Genomic DNA, 21,924 nt, shown 5'->3' on the forward strand with positions numbered 1-21,924 from the left:
TTTAATAATTTTTAAATTTTTCTATAATTTTTTAAGTTTTATTTAAAAAAAAATCACAAATGCCACGTGTACCTAATTAAAAAATATAAATAAAAAATAATTATACAGTCAACGCGCCACGTCATCAGAAATAGGTGATGCATCATGCCTAGGGGGCATTCTATAAGAAAAAAATTATACAAGGATGAAATCTGAGGAAAAAAATTTACAGAGGGAAAAAATCAGAAGTGACATATATTACAGGGGGTAAAAGCCTATTAACCCTACGAAACTCTCGTGCGTTTCGTTTTTGTTTTTTAAAAAACTTTAATCGATTTAAGCATATTTAATTTTTTTTTTCTTAAAACTAAAAAACACCAAACAAATTTTTCTTTGCCTTTTGGCTTTTATTTTTAAAACCTTTTCTAAACTAATAAAAAAACATCAAACAAATCACTCGATTTTTTACCATGAATTACATAGTTTTGATCCCTCACGAGTACGTAGTCAAAAGATTATGTCTTTCAAAATCATAAAAAAATAATAAAAAATATTTTCTTATTTCCTCATTACACTAATCTTTTTTTTTTTTTGTAAGCAAATAATAATAAATTTTAGCCAAAAATAAATAAACGCAAGAAGTTCTATAGAGTACTATAGACGTTTAGGGTGCTGATACATTTCCTTCACGCAACTAACCCCCGAACCTTAAATCTCTTATTTTAAATGTGGGTTTTATTCGAACTTTTTTCTCTTCTCTTGAAAAAATTAAACGTCGGTGGTGAATCCTAATTTTGTGAGTCAATGCTAAGCAATAGCTTGATATCCGAAAATCACCGCGACAATGCCCATTCCAATATTGATACTTTGTCTGGCATGCCTTTTCAAAAAAATTCTCTTTAGGCATTTAAAGATTGCTCTCAGACACCCACTGAACAAAGTATGTACGTTAACTTAGTATTTGATACATTAAAATTACAACAATCCATATATACAAAGCCTTCACCAACAAGAATCCACTAACGAGGAGGAGGAGGGAAAAGCTCGGTTGGGGAACATATGGGAGGAGAGGAGAGTTTCAAAGCATGCTATGTGCATCATTTAAAAGCTCGGGGTGTTTTCGCTATGAAAAATTCGCTCTATATAGCACTCCTGAAAATACATATAGGAGCTGGAAACAAACCCCCATTCTTTAGGCTAAGGCTATAAACCCCGCCATTAGAGCATAATATGTCTTAATTAAGTTATCGCTTCATGTGGATATATAACTGATTATGCTTGCAATCAAAGAACAAAGGAATTAATTAAGCTACAATTAGGTGGGAATAGGTCAGGCCAGGCCAGACTTTGATAGGTCTGAGCCTGGCCTACGAAATAAATCACAAGCTTGAGCTTGGCCTATGGCCTATCATAGACTGTTTTTCTAGGCTTGGCCTGGCCTAGTTAAAAGCCCGGACTGGCCTGAAAGCCTACTTATAGACCTACTTCACATTAAGGCCATCAAATAGTTCATTTGGCCTACTAAATAGGTTAAACATGTCTTAAAGCCTACTTAAAAGCCTATTTCACTACAAGTAAATTTCAACTAGATTAAAGCCTACATAAAAGCCTATAACAAAAAAGCCTATTAAGGGACTAATAGATAGAGAAAAAGATGTTTATATTTTTAATATATGCAATTATTTTAATATAAAAAAAATATTTTTTAATAAATAAGTATTAATAGGCTGGACTATTAGGCTTAACAGTCTTTTTTTGAAGCCTAAGCTTGACCTATTTAACTAAACAGACTTTCTAAAAAGCCTAAGCCTAAGCCTATCTACTAAACAGTCCAGGCCAGGTCAGGCCAAAACAAGCCAGGCCGTAGGCCGGCCTGGCCTATTCCCAACCCTATTACAATATCATGTGAGTAGCTTAAATATGCACCATTTGGAGAAAAATATATTGTGGGTGGTCAAAATGTGATGTGACACAATTGAATCCACTAAATGAGAGGTAGGGAGGTTAAATAGACCACTTTTAGAAAATTGTTCTTTACCAATCTGTTTTTACTCATTCCTGTCCTACGTTAGTTAACTCATACGTGAATTAACTCATCTTGAAAATACACCTGCATGAGTTCATTCATGCTCGATTATTTGACGGTAATGAGCAAAAATAGATGGGAGAAGAGCAATTATCCCACTTTTAATTGAACATAACTCCATTCCCTCTTAAAACTAAACACCCTTTAATTGAAAGTGACAACTAGAGTACCTATGGAAGAATGGTGGGTAATTTACCCCAACCAATACACATTAGCCACATAAGCACATTTTTAAGTGGTATCCATGAACTATCTTGACCCCACCAACAAATTGCTCATTTTCATTGGTTGGTGGGTAAATTACCCACCATTCTTCAAAGGTAATCTAGAAAAAAAACCTTAATTGAAATCTATTACCTCTCCTCTCCTCTTTTAAAGCAAACATATCTCTATTTCACTATCCACCCCTCCCTTTTTCCTTCACTTCATTAAAATCACTTAAACTAAACACATTTTAATTGAAATCTATTACCACTCCTCTCCACTTTTAAACCAAACAGATCTCTATTTCGCTACCCACCCCACCCTTTTTCCTTTCACTCCATTTAAATCTCTTGCCTCTCCTATTTTTCTTCCCTTGAACATACTAGACCACTAAATTATGACATGGATAGACAAACGGGAGGTTAAATAGTTAAATAGGAATTTGATCCTTATAACAATTTTAAATTTTTGCTTTAAAAAACTATTTTAAATTTTGATTTTAGTCCTTCTAAATATTTCGGTAAGTTTTAGTCCTCAATGTTTTATGTCACGACTTTTCATCTCTATTTATAAGTCAACTCATGTATATCATTTATGATCTCTCATACAAATTTTTTGAATTTTTTAAACAAAATATAAATTTTTAAATCCTAAAAACTTAAAGATTCATATTTAATTTATTTTTTGTTAAACAAATTTAAACTTTTACTAAAGAGATTTCAATAAAGTATTCAATATGATTGCAATAATTAATTTAAAATTTGAAAAGAAACACATATGTTTACTTAAAAATATATTGTGATAGAAAAATATGAGAAAAATTTGTTGCAATTTTCAAGATGATTAAAAACGAAATTTGAGATATTTATAAAAAGCAAAAATTCATTTAACCTGAGATCAAATTGTGCATTGGTTTTGTCATAGAGCAAGGTGACATTATTTGCAGTTTGACACTGACTGTAATGTCCTTTTGAGTTATTTTGTAATGTCCTTATGAGTTATTTATTAAACTTTTGTGTGACCTTATTTTCTTTCCTTGTACTTTTATTTAATCTACTTCCCTTTAGCTTTAAAAAAAGGGTTAATATATGTTTACTCTCCTGTAATATTAGCGATTTCTGGTTTACCTCCATGTAAAAAAATTTGTTTAGATCCCAACCCTGTAATTTGAAGATTTTTTTTTATTTTGGACCTTCATAACATCAAATTACAAAATTTAAGGTACTTTCGCCCCTTGTAATTTGAGATAATTTCGATTTACCCCCCTTATCTTCATAATACAAAACTCTCATCTCATTTTGGGAAGCCAAAAATTATGTTGGCGGAGAGCTTTCGTGGTTTTAGAGGTTTATATGAATTCTTTAAATTTAATCTTTGTTGTTATAATATTTTTAAAATTAAAAATATATTAATCATAAAAATTAATCTAGCATTCTCTAAAAAATTGCTCTTTCGAAAAATGTGAAACATATCTCAATTTTCCATCCCCAAAACCATCACTTTTCCTCTCCTCCAAATTCCCAAACAAAGTCTTAAACCAAGGTCATGTGACAATTTTTGATATTGAGGAGAATCACGATCATAATATCCTATTCACATTGCAATTTGCAATGAAATATCTCTTATTAAAACCTGGTTTGCTTTAAAATGAATGTCACTTTACATTTCCAATACAACTTTAATTTTCTTCTTCCAACTTTATCCTCAATAAATACTCAAACTTTTCTCTCATACAATTTCCAATGAAACTTTAAGTTTTCCTTTTTCTTATAAAGTAAAGGGAATTTTAGTAAAAGTGTTATATCTAATAATTATTTCATTCAATTTTTTAATCTGTGTGCCAACACCTAAAACGACACTCATTTTAAAACGGAGGGAGTAATAAAATTTACTTTGTTATTGTTTTCTTTAGTAATTTACTATAAAGAGTATGTGATTTTCGAGCGGAGATTAGATGGAGGTTAGCAGTCAAATCGCTCGAGGTAGATGAAGACTTAAAAAACTATAAAAAGGGTTTAGAGATTAATAAATTTGATAGATGTGATATATGATAGGATATTATGACGTCGTTTGATCCATACAAATGTAGTCAAGTTCGAGTGTTTAAGTTGGGTCGGTAGGTTGGTGAAAGATAGTATAAATGAGGGTCGTAACATGTTTCGTAAGTAGGATCAATAGGTTGTAGACAAAGTTGAGAAAAAAAACAAAGAAGATAGAGGAAAAACAGAGGAACGAAGTAAAAAAAAAAAAAAAAAATATTGGGATAACAGAGGAAACAAGCAAAAAAACAGAAAATAGAGGAAAAATATATGAAACAGTGGAGCAGAGGAAAACAGAACAATAACAAACCTGAGTAAAGTCGAAGTACGATTGAGGTGCCGCGGGACGTAGGATCGTACGGTCCTACGAACCAGCACTCGATTCTGATTACAAGCCAACCTCAGTTTGTGAGATAAGGTATGATTGTGATAACATGAGTTGTAAAAGAATCTTTCTTCTGTAAGACCATATCAAGTACCGATTATTGTTTTTTAGTAAACCAAAGCCGTGATATTCATTTCAATGTCATCATATGCATTAGTCGTCATCGCTATGTTAGAGTCTTTCATAGCCTTGGATATCTTATCCAAGCACAATCCATGATTTTTCCCTCTATTGAAACCACAGTCGAACGTGAAACTACCGCTCTACAAGAAGCCATTCAAGTTGCTCTTAACCTAAGCCTCAATCAGGTAGTTTTCGAAACCAATCAGGTAGTTGCGAATGCAGTTCTCAACAACAGTTTATTGGCTAATTGTAGGGCTGTGCTTTCATCTAATACTAGTCATGCTCTAGCTTTTATTAGGAGACAATCTAATAGAGTCGCTCATAATCTTGCTAGAGCGTCTATATTACACGCTAGTCCCAATATTTTCTACCATACACCTTATTGTATTCACTATCTTATTATGGATGAAATGAAATGAGATATCCTTTCTTAATAAAAATAAGACCAATGTGACATAATGTGTAGTTTTGACACTCCTTGTTCCTTGTACTTTTATTTAATCTACTTCCCTTTGTAGTTTTGAAATGAAACAGTGGTTTGTTCAAAAGAAAATATTATATTGGGAGAGGTGGAAATTTTTTGTGGGAGATATCCAAATCAAGATCTTACTCAAAACCAAACCAAATGATCCATGACACTTTGCAATTCCCCTTTAGTCTCTCCCGCGAAAAGACCTATGAAAACCAAATGAATATACTATGTAGCAGCACTAGGTATCGGATTATGAAAACACTTGAATGAGCATATGAATATACTGCAAATCAGTAAATGTAAATTTTCCTTGTCTTGCATTCCCCTCTTTGAAGTTAGTTATTCAAATCTTCATGATGGTGTTGAGGCGCCTTCCAAGAAAATGTAACACGCAAGTTTTATGAATAATGAACACTTAGCACCAAGGTTTTAAATTGGTGGAAGTCATGTGACGGTTCTTGACATTGAGGAGAATCACGATCAAATGCAGCTGACGCAGACTCAATCGTATTCACATTGCAATTTGCAATGAATTCTCTTTTATCAAAACCTGGTCTGACACCTTTATTAATACAATTTACTTTGTTATTGTTTTTTAGTAATTTACTCTAAACTCTAGGACTATTTGATTTTGGAGTGGAGATCAGACGGAGGTTAGTAGTCAAATCGCTCGAGGTACAGGAAGACTTAGAAAACTATATAAGAAAGGTCTAGAGATTAATAAATTGGATAGATATGATAAATGATGGAATATTATGACGTCGTTTGATCCATGCAGATGTACTCAGGTTTGGATTTTTAAGTAGGATCGTATACACGAGGGTCGTAACACGTAGGTTGTTGATAGAGTTGAGAGGAAAAGCAGAGGAAACAAGCAAACAAAACAGAGAAAATAGAGTAAGAACAGATGAAACAAAGGAGAATCAAAGCAAAAACGAACCTGAGTAAAGTCGAAGTACGATTGAGATGCCATGGGACATAGGACCGTACAATCCTACGAACCAGCACTCGATCCTGACTACAAACCAGCCTCAGTTTGTGAGATAAGGCGTGATTGTTGTAGTTGTTGTCGGATCCATTTGATAGCGTGAGTTATAAAAGAATATCTTGTCCTTAAAAAGATATGCTTATAGCTCTACTGATATTTCCTGATTGCAATGTAAACAGAAAACATGCTTTAATTTACCAATGGTATGTGTGAATTGAGTTATTTGAGCTTATCTATCTGCAAAGATACTTGCAAGATTGTATATATGAGAACTTACGAAAACAAATTATGATATGTTCATAAGTTGTTTTCAGCTAATTTCTATACGTTCTCTAAAATAGGTTATGAAAACAACTTATAGCTTTTTTGAAAACATTTCGACTCTATTTTATCTTTTGTTAATGAAATAACTTAAACATAATACATATGTTATGTTATAAGTGTTTATCCAAACAAGGATAACTCTTGTTGAATTTTGCTTTAGGTTTGAGTTTGACCAAGTTTCTGTGTGATCTTCAACATATTATTCAGAAAAGGTAAACTTTTCTTCATCTAACTCAGAAAATTCAAAATGCTGAAGGTTCAACATGGTTTTGTCAAAGAAGGTGGGTGGGACGAGGGGGATAGAATTTAATCATGTTGAATACTATGAGCAATGTGTGAATCTAAAGTTGAAACTTGAAGGCCAAGCATTTAATTCACAGATATTAAACTAAGAACATTCTCATATACTTATATCATAATTTTGTGGCCAATATTCTTACAACCAAAGGAACTTCTGTTTAGTAATGTTTGTGGCCTACATTATTTTCATAAAAGAAATCAAGTAACATAAATAATTAAGAAGAATATCATAAATGTTTATTGATAAGTCACAATACGGTCCCTATTGCATGTGCCATTATTTTATAATTGGACCTTCCTTTTGCCTTTCAAGGATTTATTACAAATTTGACTTGTGGCCCTTAGTTGAAAGAATGCAATTTAATACCAAATTTCCTTAATGATTGCAAAAAATATCCTAGTTAGGCTTACCAGGTTTGTCTGTTTTGTGTCTCAATTAGTAGAGCCTCTATGATATAGGTCTAGGTCTAGTCATGTGGTGATATACAGTTCTTTGGATGTGTGAGATTATTGAAGCACTGTGAAATAAATTGTGTGGTTACATTTTCTTATCCGGTATCTATTGAGATATCAGAGTCTATCCAAAATCTATTAGATCGTCTGCAATTGGCTATGCTCCATTTGTCCTTAGAAATCAATTTTGTATGCCTTGAGTAGGGCTCAAATCAAGTTGTATGAGTAAACACCAACGTATCGGTGTCGTGAGTGTTAGGCAACGTTTGATATCATACAACGTTCAACTTGAAATGTAGGTGTTACATATATTGCTGGTATCTTAAAAACACCGATCGGAAGTTACGTTCCGATAGGTTGAACAATTTGGGGGGCCCTATGCAGAGAGACCCCTTGAATTTGGTTAGAGTTCAGTTTGCATGCTGGTTCATATTAGGATGTGCATGCTGGTTGGTTTTTTGACTTAACTGGCCCATCATGGTCCTTATTTGCTACTTATACAGTCATGGACCCTGCCCAAATATTCTACATAATCATGGTTTGAGGGTCAAGAATCTGCAGTTAGAACATCAACTTATAATTTATTATTATGATTGATCAGTTTGGTATATGTTCATCAACTGGTTTTTATATTACATGAATTAATTAAAATAAATCTTTCTTAATTTTAGCTGAAGATACACTATAGTCTGATAAGGTACTATTTCCTTGTGCAGTAAAGGGAAGCTCTTTTATATTCTTTCCAATCAGGAGGCAATAATTGACCCTGTGAAAACTTATTTTCTTTCAAATTACTGCAAACTCAGCACAGTTTTTTAGACAATCTCTATATAAAAGTATTTCAATTTTTCTGACATGTTTGGTCCAAAGCTGACATTGTTTTGACGTGCTACCTGTTGTTAGATTCTTGAGCTTAGAAGCAAATAGTTGAATATCTATCCATCTATCTAGTATACCAGCTTTGACTTATATATTTTGTCTCAAATATAAACAAAGATTCTTTTTATTTTTTAGATTTATTAAATAAATTATCGATTATTCAATGAATCGGAAAAAAGAATATTTTTTTATATTTGAGATCGAAGGGAGTATTTCTTTATTGTTTGCAATTGAAGTATGGTCCTGGTGTGGCCATTCTTGATGGAGCCTTTCAAGGATATACTGGCTACAATTGTGTCACTGTTGTGGGCTCAATTATGTTGACAACAAGGACTGAGAATTTTGAAACTCACCAAAAAATTTAAATTGCAGTTGCATTTTTAATATAGTTCTTGATGTGGTTAAGAATCATAGTCATTTTATTTAATATGACGCGTATTACAGTTGCAGACTATTTATAATTAAAGTCACTCCTTTCACACTTTCATAGTTATATGTTGGAATTGCTCATTTGGTAATATGTATGGAACACAGACACTCCTCGGATTAAGCATGTCCTGATGTTGGACACTTGTAATTACATTGAATTATATGATTTTTTCAAATTATTAGTTGTGTCAGTGTTAGTGTCCGTGTCGTGTCCATGTTCGTATCCATGCTTCATAACCATGGTTCTAAATTGTGAATGTGTCTACGCAACTGTAGTTACACTGTGAACCTTATTGCGTAGAATACGGACAAATGGGGCTGATGCGGTCGCAATTAATTCTATCACGGAAACCTCTAAATTTTTAATGTTGAGTCACAATTGTGATTGCGAACTGCAATTTAAAACCATGATTCGGAAGGATTTGGATTCTCTCCATTGAAAATTTTCATGAAATCTCAACCATCAAATATGAGAGAGAAAATGAGTATTAAATTAGAGAAAATGAGTATTAAATTACAATGAAAAGTGGTTAGTGGGTTTTAATGGTGGAGATTAAAAATGAGAAAATTTTCAATGGAGAGGATCCAAATTCGATCCGAAAGATGTCAAATTGTGGATGTTGTAACTATATCAATAACAAAACTCATTTCTAAAAGATTTTTACATTCATTACTTCTCTTTTCTCTTCATGTTGGTGCTATACAAACATGTTACCAACTGAATCATGGTTGTTGAAGAGAAATCTTGGTTCAAACCTCAGTTAAATTTTCATTATTCCCATTTAACAGGAACATCGAACATTTTAGAGGCAGTCAAACTATGTTCTATGAACCACTATTCATACACAAATTTGCATGATTACACTTTTGGTGACTCTGAAATGCTTTGTAAAGAGGGGCGCCAGGATTTTGACCTCTGTACAGCAGCAGGATTTGTGGACCCTCCTGACCTTTGCTTGTTTCTCTCTGCTCTGCCTCCCTGGAATTCATTATGCACTTTAGCATCATTGTTGAAAATCATGGTTAAACTTATCTATTGATATAAACACTTTTGAGACGGTTCAGAAGAACTTACCAAAACAGCTTATGACATGTTCATAAGCTGTTTTCAATTTATTTTCAAATAGTTTGACTTTATTACTTTTTGTTAAGTGAAAATAGCTAATAAATAAGTACTTATATGTTAAAAAAATTGTTCAAAATTTAGGAATATAATTCATTTGGCTATGATCATTTCATGTTCTTTGAAATTTATGACCAAGTGCCAATGCTTTGACAAGGAAAACAATAATTGAAATTTCATGTCATATTGGTATCAATATGAAATAAATCCACTAAGATTCAGCCCTTATAGAACATGTGCCATGTGATGTGAGATTTGGTAGATAGATAAAAGTCTTTAATAGATTCACTACTAAGAAAGATTAAAAAATCACTTCATACTATAATATTAATCATGGAAGGGTTGAAAAAAGAAAGAAAGAAAAGGACTATAGATATATTAGAATATGAGATATACCTGATATGTCTTTCCTTGGTCAGATTCTTCTCCTTTCTTTGTCTCACAACCTGAACCTTCCTTTTCTACCTTCACTGCTTCTCCCTCTGTCTTCATACTCTTTGCATGCTTCTTTGCTTTCAATACCTTCATAACCTCTAAAATCACAAATATAACACAAAAAAAATTAACAACATGAAGCAACAAAATAGCCAATGACCCTTTTCAATACACAATTTCGACGGACTAATTTGACTTCTGAAAAGAAAAAAAATTCAATACAAAGTTATTTCGATTAAAATTGCAGTTGCAGTTACGCTGTGAACCTTATATTAAAAATAAAATGTGGACAAATTATAAAGACTTCTAAAACCGTTGAAATTTGGCCTAACTCATTCTTGCAAAACCGAACTACTGTTGCATACTACAATTTAGAACTATGCAAAGGAAGATATATACCTTGATTAGTGATGAGCCTATAAGCATGACCAAGATTAAGAGTTTCATTAGGCCTAAGCAACTTAACACGAGTAAACCTAACTGTCTTTTGTTCTTGATTCTGTTCTTGAGGTTGAGGAGGTAATGGCATAATCAATGAAACATAGTGACCAGGATTGGTTTTCATAACTTCACTAGCAGTTACTGGCCAATACAATCTATCTATCTTCCCACATGGATGTTGGATCACAAGAACTGCAGCATCAACAGCTTGACAATTTCCCATAGAAAAGAAAGATGAAGAAAATTGGAGAGAGGGAGATAAGGGAAGATGAATGAATGTGTGTGATGAGATGAGAGGAGATGGAGATGAAATGAAGTAAGCAAAAGTCTCTATCTATACAGCTCCTACTAGCACCCCACAAATATAGTAAAATCAGGTTCTAAAGAGGTTGTCTTTGTTTTTGTTCTCTAACAATAATTATTAGACCTTGTCTTCACAACAACTTGATATCATTCATTATATATGTGCTTGGCAAGTCAATTTATGAAACTTAAGAATTGCATAGGGAAGGGTGTGACAAAAATATTGTGAAGCTTCTTTTTCTTTTTTCAATTTGTTTTTGCAACTCTTTGATTTTTTTTGATAATTACTATAGTTATTAAAATATTACAAATAAATGGAGGAGTTGAAGTTCGAACTCCGATCTTTATTTAACTCTTTGATTCTCATTGACGAAATAAAATAATTTGACTCAAAATTTGTTAACCATTTCAACACCGTCAGTTAAATTTAATAAGACTAATGTTAAAACTTGAATTAAACATCTTTTTCTATAGATAGATCAGATGATGAATAATAATTGAAACTCACATAATACTTGAATAGTCGGAGTTCGAACTCCGATCAGAATGTCTATCATAACAATTTCGATTTTTTTTGTGATATTCGGGGTTTGAACCGCAGACATTACATATATTATACATTATCCATACTAACTAACAGGAGGACGAACAATTTCAATATTTTACAAATTGAGCATTGACTTGCAAAAAAAAACATTTTATTTTATTTAGTATAAAATTCCTTAAAAAAATAATTATTTAGTATAAAATTAACATTTTCATTTATTGGGTCTATTTATGGTTATTAATAGGATTTTAATATTGGGCAGGCAGTGTTGGACACCACCGGCCTCTAGAAGTGGTGTAACTGCCACGTGGAGGAATTTGGGGTGTGATGACAATTGGACGAATGTGTTCGGAGTTGTCGTCGGAGTCAAGCATTGCATTTAATTGCATTTATATATTCATTTAAAGGTAAGACAAAATGGGTCTTACGTATGCTACTAGCTAAGTTAAAAAGTACTACTAAATTGATCTAAAATGAAGAAAGAAAAAAAAAAAAAAAATGAAATTTTGAGATAATTTTTGGAACAAACCTTCTCTTGTACTTGTGTTTTTTACTTTCATTTTATATTGTTTTTTGTCTAGAAAAAGAGGTAAGTATGTTGTTCAAAAAGTTATTTAAAAAAATAGGTTAAATAACTCTTATAGTCTTTTAAGATTTTTTGGTGATGGCCGGGGAGTTATGAACTTTGCATATATTATGCACAAGTTCACGAAGACGGTCCTTTAAGTTTGACAAAAATACGTTTATTCTTTAAGTTTTAAATATGTTCTTTAAGTTATGAATTTAATGCATTGTTATCCTTTTTAGGACTTATTTGAAACTTTAGAAACCTAAAAAACTTCAAATAGATGCATTAAATTAACAACTTAAAATACCTATTTAAAACTTAAAAGACTGATCCAGTATTTTTGCCAAACTTAAATGACCAAAATAGATATTTGATCAAAAAAACATTTTAAAGTGATTGTAGAAATATCATTATTCTTTAAAATTATCATTGTCTCCCATTTTTGTTGTTCATCATCAAGATTCTAAGGCTTTGTTTGCATGTTTGGAGGGGATGGAGAGGTTGGGTGTGAGAAAATAAGAAAAAATTTAAAAAATATTGCACATTTTTTAAAAGATTATTTTTCAAGCAATTATAAATTAATACTTATATTTAATATTTCTTTTTATTTTAATTATAACAAATTTGATGAATTCATATAAATCCTCAAAATCCACGCCACCAAATATATATATATATATATATATATATATATATATATATATATATATATATATATATATATAAACCTCAAAATCCTCCTTCCGTATAATTTCTGAGTTCCCCATACTATATAGTTTTTGTATTATAAAGAATACTAAGCATGTTCTGTAAGTGTAGCTCAGTTGGTAGCTATTAAGGGATAATTTGTGTAGGGCCGGGGTTTGAATCCCAGATTCCCCACTTCTTTACACATAATGTGTGTGAATTTAGCCACTAGACTACTTGACAAAAAAAAAAAAAAACTAAGCCTTACGAAGCTCTCTCCTCCCATAACTCCCTGTTCTTTTTACTTGCTCATTCCTTTTCAACAAAACTCTTCATTTCTCTCCAAACTCATAAATAAAGCATAAGATAATAGGTTATGATAATTTGAAGTTTGATGTAAAGTTATGTAAAATTTAGATAAGAGGTTCATTGATCATTTGAGCTAAACCACTTCATTATTTCAACTCCACATATGCATTTTATGTCATTTATAAAAGGGAAAATGTTACATAAACACCCTTTATTCGCATACACCCTTGTACACCCCATACATTAGGAAGAGAGAAGAGGAGAGAAAAGAGAGAGTGTGCTTGTGCGGGGTCCATGTGGCTACGTGTCAGATTTTTGTGTGGGTGTCAAAGAATGTATTGTCACCTAAGGATGTCTATGTATCATAACTCTTACAAAAGAGAGGGTGAATATGTCCAAGCACGAGGTTATAAGGTAAAATGATGTCCCATGTCTTTTTTGTTTTTAAATAATTTAGTAGCCAAAGCTTACACATTTAATATAGAGTGTCTAAGTTCAAACTCTAATCTTACGTATATTATGTATTGTCCCATCAAATCAAACGCACCACGGTGAACAAACAATGAAAAAGGCCTTATATGTATATTTGTTAGATATCAAAATACTAGTGAGACTACAAAATTAGTGAACTATATAAAAGACGACTATGTGAATTAGACTTTATCAACCTTACACCGCTCCTAATATATCATTCAAACATGCCTTAGCAAAGATGGCTACAATTTTATCAAATAAATACAACATTGTTAATAAAATAATTTTTCTAATCAAAGCGTGCGTTTGAATGTATAAGAATCTTTGGAGTGGACAATGGACAAGGACATGGCACCATCTTATCCGCTATACAGAAACCTGCATGTCTTGTTTGTTTGGTTGCCTAGAAAATGCATTATAAATTAAGTTAGAAATCAAGAAATTAGGCACTTCTAGTAATTAGGATTAGGATATTTGCTAATTAACTTTCACTTCCAGCTTTATGGAACCTTTAATTCCTTGGTTGAAGTTTTGCAAGATCAGTGAATGACTAGTGTCATGACCTATTAAGCACGAACACTCCTCGGCTTAGACGTGTCCCGGTGTTGGACACTTGTCGTATCGAACATCGACACAACACCAACACATATGATTACACTGAATCATATAATTTTCTTAAATTATTAGCGGTGTCGGCGTGTCAGTGTCCGTGTCGTGTCTGATGTCCACGTCCGTATCCGTGTTTCATAGGTCATCACATAAATGGCACCATTATCTTCCGTGGGAATATTATAAAGAAGCAATGTCCACATTGCACAACTTCTTTTGAATGCTTCAATGTCCAATGCAATTTAAGTAGCTTTAAAGTGACCTATTATTCCATGGAAAATTATTGATAATGTTATTGATCAATATGATTAGTGATTTGTATTGTATAGAATATAAAAAAATATGTGTGCAACTATTGCTAGTGAAGTTTGTTTGGATGTTAAGCCCTTTAAGCTTTATTCACTTTAAGTACTTTTGAAAGTGGTTTGGACTAAATCATTGTTAACCATATTGTAATTATCAATACTCAATAGTATTAGCTTTGATATTAAAGAAATATTTTCAGACGGCTGCATGAGTCATTATCAAAATGCAATTGGGAGCAAACTTTAACATCTTTAATTAATTAGTTTGGAGCTAATTACAAGCAAATACATAGTTCACTCAAACTAATGATAGATTTTGAGAATCCTCATAGATTTATGGAGTAAAAGTTTTGTGTTTATCTTCAAGTATCTTGAGTAGTTTGACCACAAAGAATTGATGGTTTTGACCACAATTTTCCTATAAAAATAGAACTTCCTCGTATGATCCAAGCCACTTGGTGATGAAAACACAAACTTAAGAATAAATAACTCTTGAAATCATATTATGTAAACTGCTTTTATCTTTGTTTCATTTTGATTTGAAATTTAGATAAATTTCTTGTTTGGTAACAACACTTTGCTTAATATCAACTTCAACTAATCAAAATACATGTGTGTAAACCATGCCCTATAGGGTCATGTTTTAGAAGGGACCCTTAAGTTGTCAGCTTCAATTCCTATCTCATCTTGGCAAAAATAAAATAATGACAATTTGATATGACATAATCAATTTTCTATTTTTTGCTCAACAAATTGTCTATATCTTGGGATGAACAATATTTTGCTATAAGTTAAGACAAGAGAGGTAATATTTCTGAAAATCACTGACTCTTGTGAATCTGAAATTTCCCTAAAATATGAGTATGAGAGCCCCAAGATTTGAAAATTTCTTCTTTTGATTCACATGTGTAAAAAAATCTCTTATGTATAATGTCAGTCTATGTAAGCCATGTGAGAGTGTTGGTTGATTTTGGCTGAAATATTAAATGAAGAAAAAGACCATTTCTTTGTTCAAACATGACTCGTATAGGGGACTACACTTAATTAATATTTTAGTAAGATTCTTAACCCTTTGTGGCCATCAATAGGGCCTCCATTAATTATAATTAGTTATGGTTTTAAATTTTTCTAATGTTAGACATGTTTTAAATATAGTAGTTGATAAAATACAATCTCAAATAATGTTACATATTGGCAACTTTGTGGGGTACCAAATTCATGTTTTGTATGGCTTTTGTACCTTATAAACATTCTCCTTTTCTTTTTTTCTTCTTCTTTAAAACCTCTTACCAAACATTAGACACATAAAGGCTCATATTGGTGGGGACTATTAGTTCTTTTGTTGCTTTGAAGGACATGAAGTAATTAATATTGCTTTCTTCACATTCTTCCCCCCCCATGATAAAAACAAAACGATTCAATCCAAAAAGTACATCTAAATTAATTTATAATACCCTAGAAAGAGTACTATGAATCTAAAAATATGATATCTTGGTGAAATTGGTAACTATTTGGAGGAAGGTGGAGGGAAAGCAAATGCAATGAGGTTTTGGATACAGGCAAGTACCAAACAGTGCATGAATTTTACAGTCCTCTGTCTGATATATGTCTAGTACATTTTTAAAAATAGAAACTACATCTATGTTAATGTCTTTAATTAAAAGCTTTGGGGACCTACAAAGAATATGATTGTGAATAATATGAGATATATATTGTACATAGAGTGTCTCCAAATCATGCTTAGCTTCTTTCTATTTTATTAATTTTTTATTGGTTCAAATTTTAAAAAGGGAGTAAGACACTATGATATACCGCAAGGTTAATTTACAAGGTTAATTTCCTAAACATTGTTTATTCGTATGTTTGGATTAAGGCGGGTTTGATACAATGTGATTTAAATGAAACTCTAAAATGTAGCTTTTATCAAAATCGCAATGATTATGTTAATTTTAGTGTCAATTCAAACACGTCATACATCTGATCCACGTTATTATGTATATATTAGCGGAGAAATTAACACGCCGTCTGACTTGCCTGTCGGAATTGCTTGAATTTACAACTTGAACCAACTTCCTTGTCTCCCCTGGAAAAATACAAAGCTCGTCGGCGAAATCTTTTGAAGATTGTATCAATGGGCATCGTATTGCCCGAAAATACGACATGCTCGCGAGGCCATTGTTTAAGAGCATAGTGGAGGCATCTGAAGTCCAAGTTTCATCTTGAGACCAAGAGATTGAAGATTCAACGGTTTCCTATATGTATAGTTTCAAATTTTTATGTTGTTTATTTCAATGAATATGAACATCTAAATTTCTTAGATAACATTTATTTTTTATTTACTTTTTTATCATCATATCATATCATCATTATTATAACAAAAGAGCATGTGGTTAGGCTGTTCGGGTATGACCTAAATGTCTAGTACCTATAGTATGTACAAAATAGAGATGGGAATGGGGATAGGATTCATGGCTAATAGGACACTTTAATGGTCCATAACCTATATCACATCTCCATGATATTTGCAAATCTAGTGGGGAAACCAAAAGAAGACAATCAATTTCAGCGCCAACAATGGAGATTTTCTATGTTTCAAAGTTTGGAGACTTTGTGGATTGGAGCTAGCACCAAATGACTCATATCTTTTGTCATAGTAAAGGGGTCAAACTTTGGGTTAACAGCTCGAGAGAAACTCTCAAACGAGGCATGTTATCATGAACAAGTTTTTTTTTTTTAGAATAAGGTCATCAACACATGTGATCATGTAAATATAAAGGGAACGTTTAAAAATTATGAAATTTCGGGGGGACACATGTTCTTCATACATCACAATCTTTTAATTAATAATGTTCATATTATTTTTTTAAGAAGTTAAATTAACACACTCAAATTGCACCGGAGAGAATGAATATGAAACCGTGAGGAGAAACACATTCTCAAGCCCCAAATCAATATTACCACGTCAACCCAAGTGGGTTTAAGGTTCATATTATTAATCTAAAAAGTTCCCGATATCATTAAGAGAGTGTGATGTGAATTGAAAAAAAGAAAAAGAGTGGGGGTCTCACATAAAATTCAACATACATTAGTAGTGTTTAAATTATGATATTTTATTTTATTTTTAAATTCATGGATATCACTTCCCATAAATTTAACTTACGTTGGTTGTGATAAGAATAAGAATTCAAGTGAATTTCCTATCTTTCCTTCATTTATATACAATGAGGGTCTGTTTGGATTGACTTATTTTAGAGCTTATGCAAAACAGCTTATGCAAATAAATAAGTATTAATGTATTATTGATAAGTTTGTTAAGGTAGTTTACTAAAAAACAACTTATGAATATACAATTTTTGTTAGTAAGATCTTATGAATTAACATAAAAGCTTAATTATTCGCATAAGCTCTTTTAAGCTCAATCAAAACATACCCTGAGTTTGTTTCATCTACTTTTGTGGGTTTGTTTCTTTTTTATCTTATGTTGAACTGATTAGTGGTTAAGTTTCATTTTGAACTTATCCATTAGAGTAATTGCAGCCACAATTTTAGCTAAACTAGTTACAAACCTCTATATAAATAGAGGATTCCACTTAGTTAAAAAATTACATCAAAAAGTTCTATTCAGTTGTCGAGAACTCTCTCTCTTCTCCCTCCAGCTTGTGTTAACAAGTTATTCTTCTCCTCATCTCCTTTTTCTGTCCCTTCAGAAGTAAAAGTGTTCTTAAGATTCTATTCGGTATAACGTCCTTTTGGAGCATGGTCCATTTGATAATTTATGTCCCTTCAAAATAAAGAGTACTTGTAAGATCATAGTTCCTTTTTGGAATAATAATGTCTCGTCGGAATCAAGAATGATCTTAACAGTATATAAATGTTCATTTGATATTTTTCTACCTTTGGAGAAGATTAAAGTCAGATGGGTGGTGTCACCATATTTGAGTGGTCGTAGTACCATATTGATATTTTGAAGAACTTAAATGTTAGAATGGTGATAACACCATATTTTAGTGGTCATAACACCATAACAGAGTGGTCAAGGTACCATATTAGAGTGATTCTAGTATTAAAGATTGGTCTTAGTAGCATATTGGAGGTGTAAATTTCGAAAGGTTTTCTATAGTGCAGTAGTTAACCGCACATTTACATGTGGACTTGCATTATCCTGGAGGCGGCGTGGTTGATATTCTGCCTCACACAATTTTGGGCAGTGCCACAAAACGACTTAAAGAGAGCGTTCTAGTCGTGACTCAACCAAGTAACAACTTCCGTATATATTCTATTTCAAAGTAAAATTTGGAAATCCAAAACCAACAATTTTAAGACGTTTCGTTTTGCCATGTCTACCGAAGAAATTACTAACTCGAATTTTATTGTCCCTAAATACAAGAAGGATAAAAAAATCTATAGAAATACATCTCTATACTAAACATGAAGAACTGTTTGTTGTTATAACAACAATACTAAAAAACTCACATATATGCGACTTTAAATCTGTTTGAAATTAATTTTCAAAAATTAGAACCACACTGCAAATAAGTAACTCTAATTGCCAACATAATAGGAACCCTAAAATGGTTCTAAATGAAAATTAGCATCCACCATCATGAAATGACATTGGTTCATAATTTATTTTTAATATAATTGTGAGAAAAAAAGTCATATGTCCCACAAGTATATGAAGAAGTAAATTGCTGCTCCGTTGACTAAGCTAACTAAAAATAAATTTACTAATATGACTAGTTAAATCAATTTAGTTGGTGAATTAAGTGAATGGTGGATAAACATTAGCGACTCACGTCATGTTTGTTATGATTAATCTATGTTCAAAACATATGCCACTACTAAAAATAAAAAAGTATTGTCAGAATATTATAACACCATTAAAGTCGTTAACATTGGAGATATGAAGTTGTAATTCATGTTTGAAAAGAAAATTATTCTCTAGGACGTGATGCATGCTCCAAAATAAAATAAAAATCTGAATCTTAAGTTTTTTAGTGCACAAGACTGAGTTCACTCAAATTTAATGAAAGACTTGTACACAATTTATTCATGTTGGAAAATACGATACCACTAATGGAATTGAAAATCATTTCAATAAGAAAATCAATATTTTTGGGGTGATAGAAGCCCATAATCCTCACATTTTCATTGAGTTTTATCTAGAGTACAAATTTATTCATGAAACAACTACATCTTATTATCCTGAAATGAACAGTGAAACTGAAAAGAAATTTTTTTGAACCTTTACCGAGCTAGTTGTTTAAATCATATGATTAATTTTAGTACTGTATCTCGTTGGTGAGGAAACTTTTATTAATTGTTTGTTATGTGCTAAATAGAGTACTCAAATTTAAGAACAAAATTTCTACTTGTGAAGTTTTGAAAAAAAGACAACCTAACTTGTCTTATTTTTAAATTAGGGTTTGTCTGACCAATGTTCGGATTTTGGACCCCAAGAGAGTTAAACTTAATAGTAGAGTCTATGAGTGTGCTCCTCCTCAAGGACTGATGTTCGATTCTCTCCAGTGTCAATTTGAGTGAGCTAATTCCATTTCTTAAAAAAATAAAAACATTAAAAAATTGTTAACCGCCTTCTTCTTTGTTTTGAGAGGCATCAGGATATGATAGTTTTATCATATCATGTCTTCCTATCATGTGCACCAAATTTTTTTATAATGTCTATGGGACCCTCGAATGAAAAGGGAATGAATGGTTTTTAATTTACACTACATTCTCTCATATGTAAGCATCACACAACATCCTCAAAGTCTATATATGCACAACGTCTCCATAGTTATTGGATGACAAGTTAGGTTTTGGCCCAAAATTATTATCTTGCAACCTAAATCTTACACTTGCATATCAATAATAGTATTTGGACACTCTATATTCCCCAATGTTCTTTAATATCCCATTTTATCGCATGTCTCATCGGCAAAAGTTATGGTGCATAAGTTATTTCCTTATGCACCGTGCATAAACACATCACAACCATCAGATTTCTTTTATTTTGAACAAAAATGGTTTTGGCTCACTTTGGGAGTGTAGGAAGCAATCATGTTGGGATTTATGCACGGTGCATAAGGATTTCCTTATGCATCATAACCACTCCCTCTCTCATCACCGATTTATCGATCACACCTATCACACTACTCTTCAATTATCTTTTTTCTCTCAAGATGTATAAATCCATATGGGATATCCATCGAACATTTTTCATTTAGAAATAAAATATTTAAAATGCAACCAAGTGTAAATTTCTTTTTATCGATGATAGAGTTAGAATTCAGTAAATATAGCTTCCTATTTATACTGAATAGTTTTTAGCAACTTGGAAAAACTAATTCAAATCTCAATCATTTTGGAAATGCATGGATCGATGTATCGAATCTGTACGTATGACCATGTGCAAAGAACCATTGTTTGGTGTCATGAACAAACATCATACATATTCCATAACCAACCACACGTTTGATGTGATATACTTGGTTGGTGCATGGTCTCAAAAGTTTCGTTATAATAATAATATTTACATACAAATGAAGCTATGATTAACATAAATAATGGATCAGAACAACATTTCAAACCATCAACAAGACAAAAATGCAAGCACTTTAGCATAAAGTGGTGTTTCCCATTTGATTTCTAATCGACACAAATTCATGCACGAGTGGCAAAAGATTTATCACTTTTCTTTTATCACTTTTCTCTAGTGATGATGATTTTAACCGTTTGTTTGCTTCTTCATATATATATGAACACCAAATGAGACACTTTACACTGTATCTGTAGACAATTGCTCCTTCATTTTGGTTTTTTTTAATAATTTTTTTGTCGTCCTAAAACTTTTGATCGAATGTGTGTTTGGTATACTACATCTGGTTAGAGTTAGATATTAGCACCACGCCAATACATGTGATTGCACACAATTAACTTATTTATTTTTAAATTATATTATCGGCGTCAATATATAATTATTGTGTATATGTGTCAATTCTTCATAGGATGTTAGCTTCACTTAGAAAGAGATAGGCAAGAGCAAGACAGTAAAAATTGATTAGAATTATTGGTTAGGCAGAAATAAAGTGATGCTAAGAATAGTTTAAAGAGAGGTGAGAAATAGACATGACCATTTGGTGTGGTGGTCATATTGTCACCCACTTCAATTTGTTCTAATCAAATCAAATATGGGTTTGTAACATATTTTGAGAACATTTCTAATCTCATAATTGGATAATTATATTCATTAACAGAACAAATCCTTGTTTGGGTGTCAATTTATGTCAAACATGGGTGACACACTTTTGTCTCTTCATCGCCTTTCTTTATCTTGGGAATTGATTTGATGAATAATATGTAGTACATATTAATCCTCATAAAAAAATGTATCAATATCAACTTTTCTTGCTAAAAAATGTATCAATGTCACAATTGTGGTGTTTCATTGGAAGGTGGTGCA

General features: G+C 31.9%; 1 protein-coding gene across 1 annotated transcript; it reads right to left on the reverse strand.

Moving 5' to 3' along the window:
• Positions 1-9,279: 9,279 nt before the first annotated feature.
• Positions 9,280-11,098, reverse strand: LOC11412153 (uncharacterized). Its single transcript, XM_003613289.4, has 3 exons — positions 10,619-11,098; positions 10,181-10,317; positions 9,280-9,640 (listed from the first exon to the last, which is right to left on the reverse strand). Exons 1-3 carry the CDS (start codon positions 10,881-10,883, stop codon positions 9,521-9,523), a joined length of 522 nt encoding a protein of 173 aa, XP_003613337.1. The 5' UTR covers positions 10,884-11,098; the 3' UTR covers positions 9,280-9,520.
• Between the last annotated feature and the right edge of the window lie 10,826 nt (positions 11,099-21,924).

This window comes from Medicago truncatula, chromosome 5, assembly GCF_003473485.1.
Source record: "Medicago truncatula cultivar Jemalong A17 chromosome 5, MtrunA17r5.0-ANR, whole genome shotgun sequence".
NCBI lineage: Eukaryota > Viridiplantae > Streptophyta > Magnoliopsida > Fabales > Fabaceae > Medicago > Medicago truncatula.

What these genes read in the sequence shown, in the direction of transcription:
- LOC11412153 (XM_003613289.4), bottom strand. Translation starts at nt 10,883, where the DNA reads ATGGGAAATTGTCAAGCTGTTGATGCTGCAGTTCTTGTGATCCAACAT. An exon ending in TAGGCTCATCACTAATCAAG is followed by an intron (nt 10,318 to 10,618) that starts GTATATATCTTC and finishes TTGTGATTTTAG; the next exon opens with AGGTTATGAAGGTATTGAAA. An exon ending in ACCAAGGAAAGACATATCAG is followed by an intron (nt 9,641 to 10,180) that starts GTATATCTCATA and finishes AATGAATTCCAG; the next exon opens with GGAGGCAGAGCAGAGAGAAA.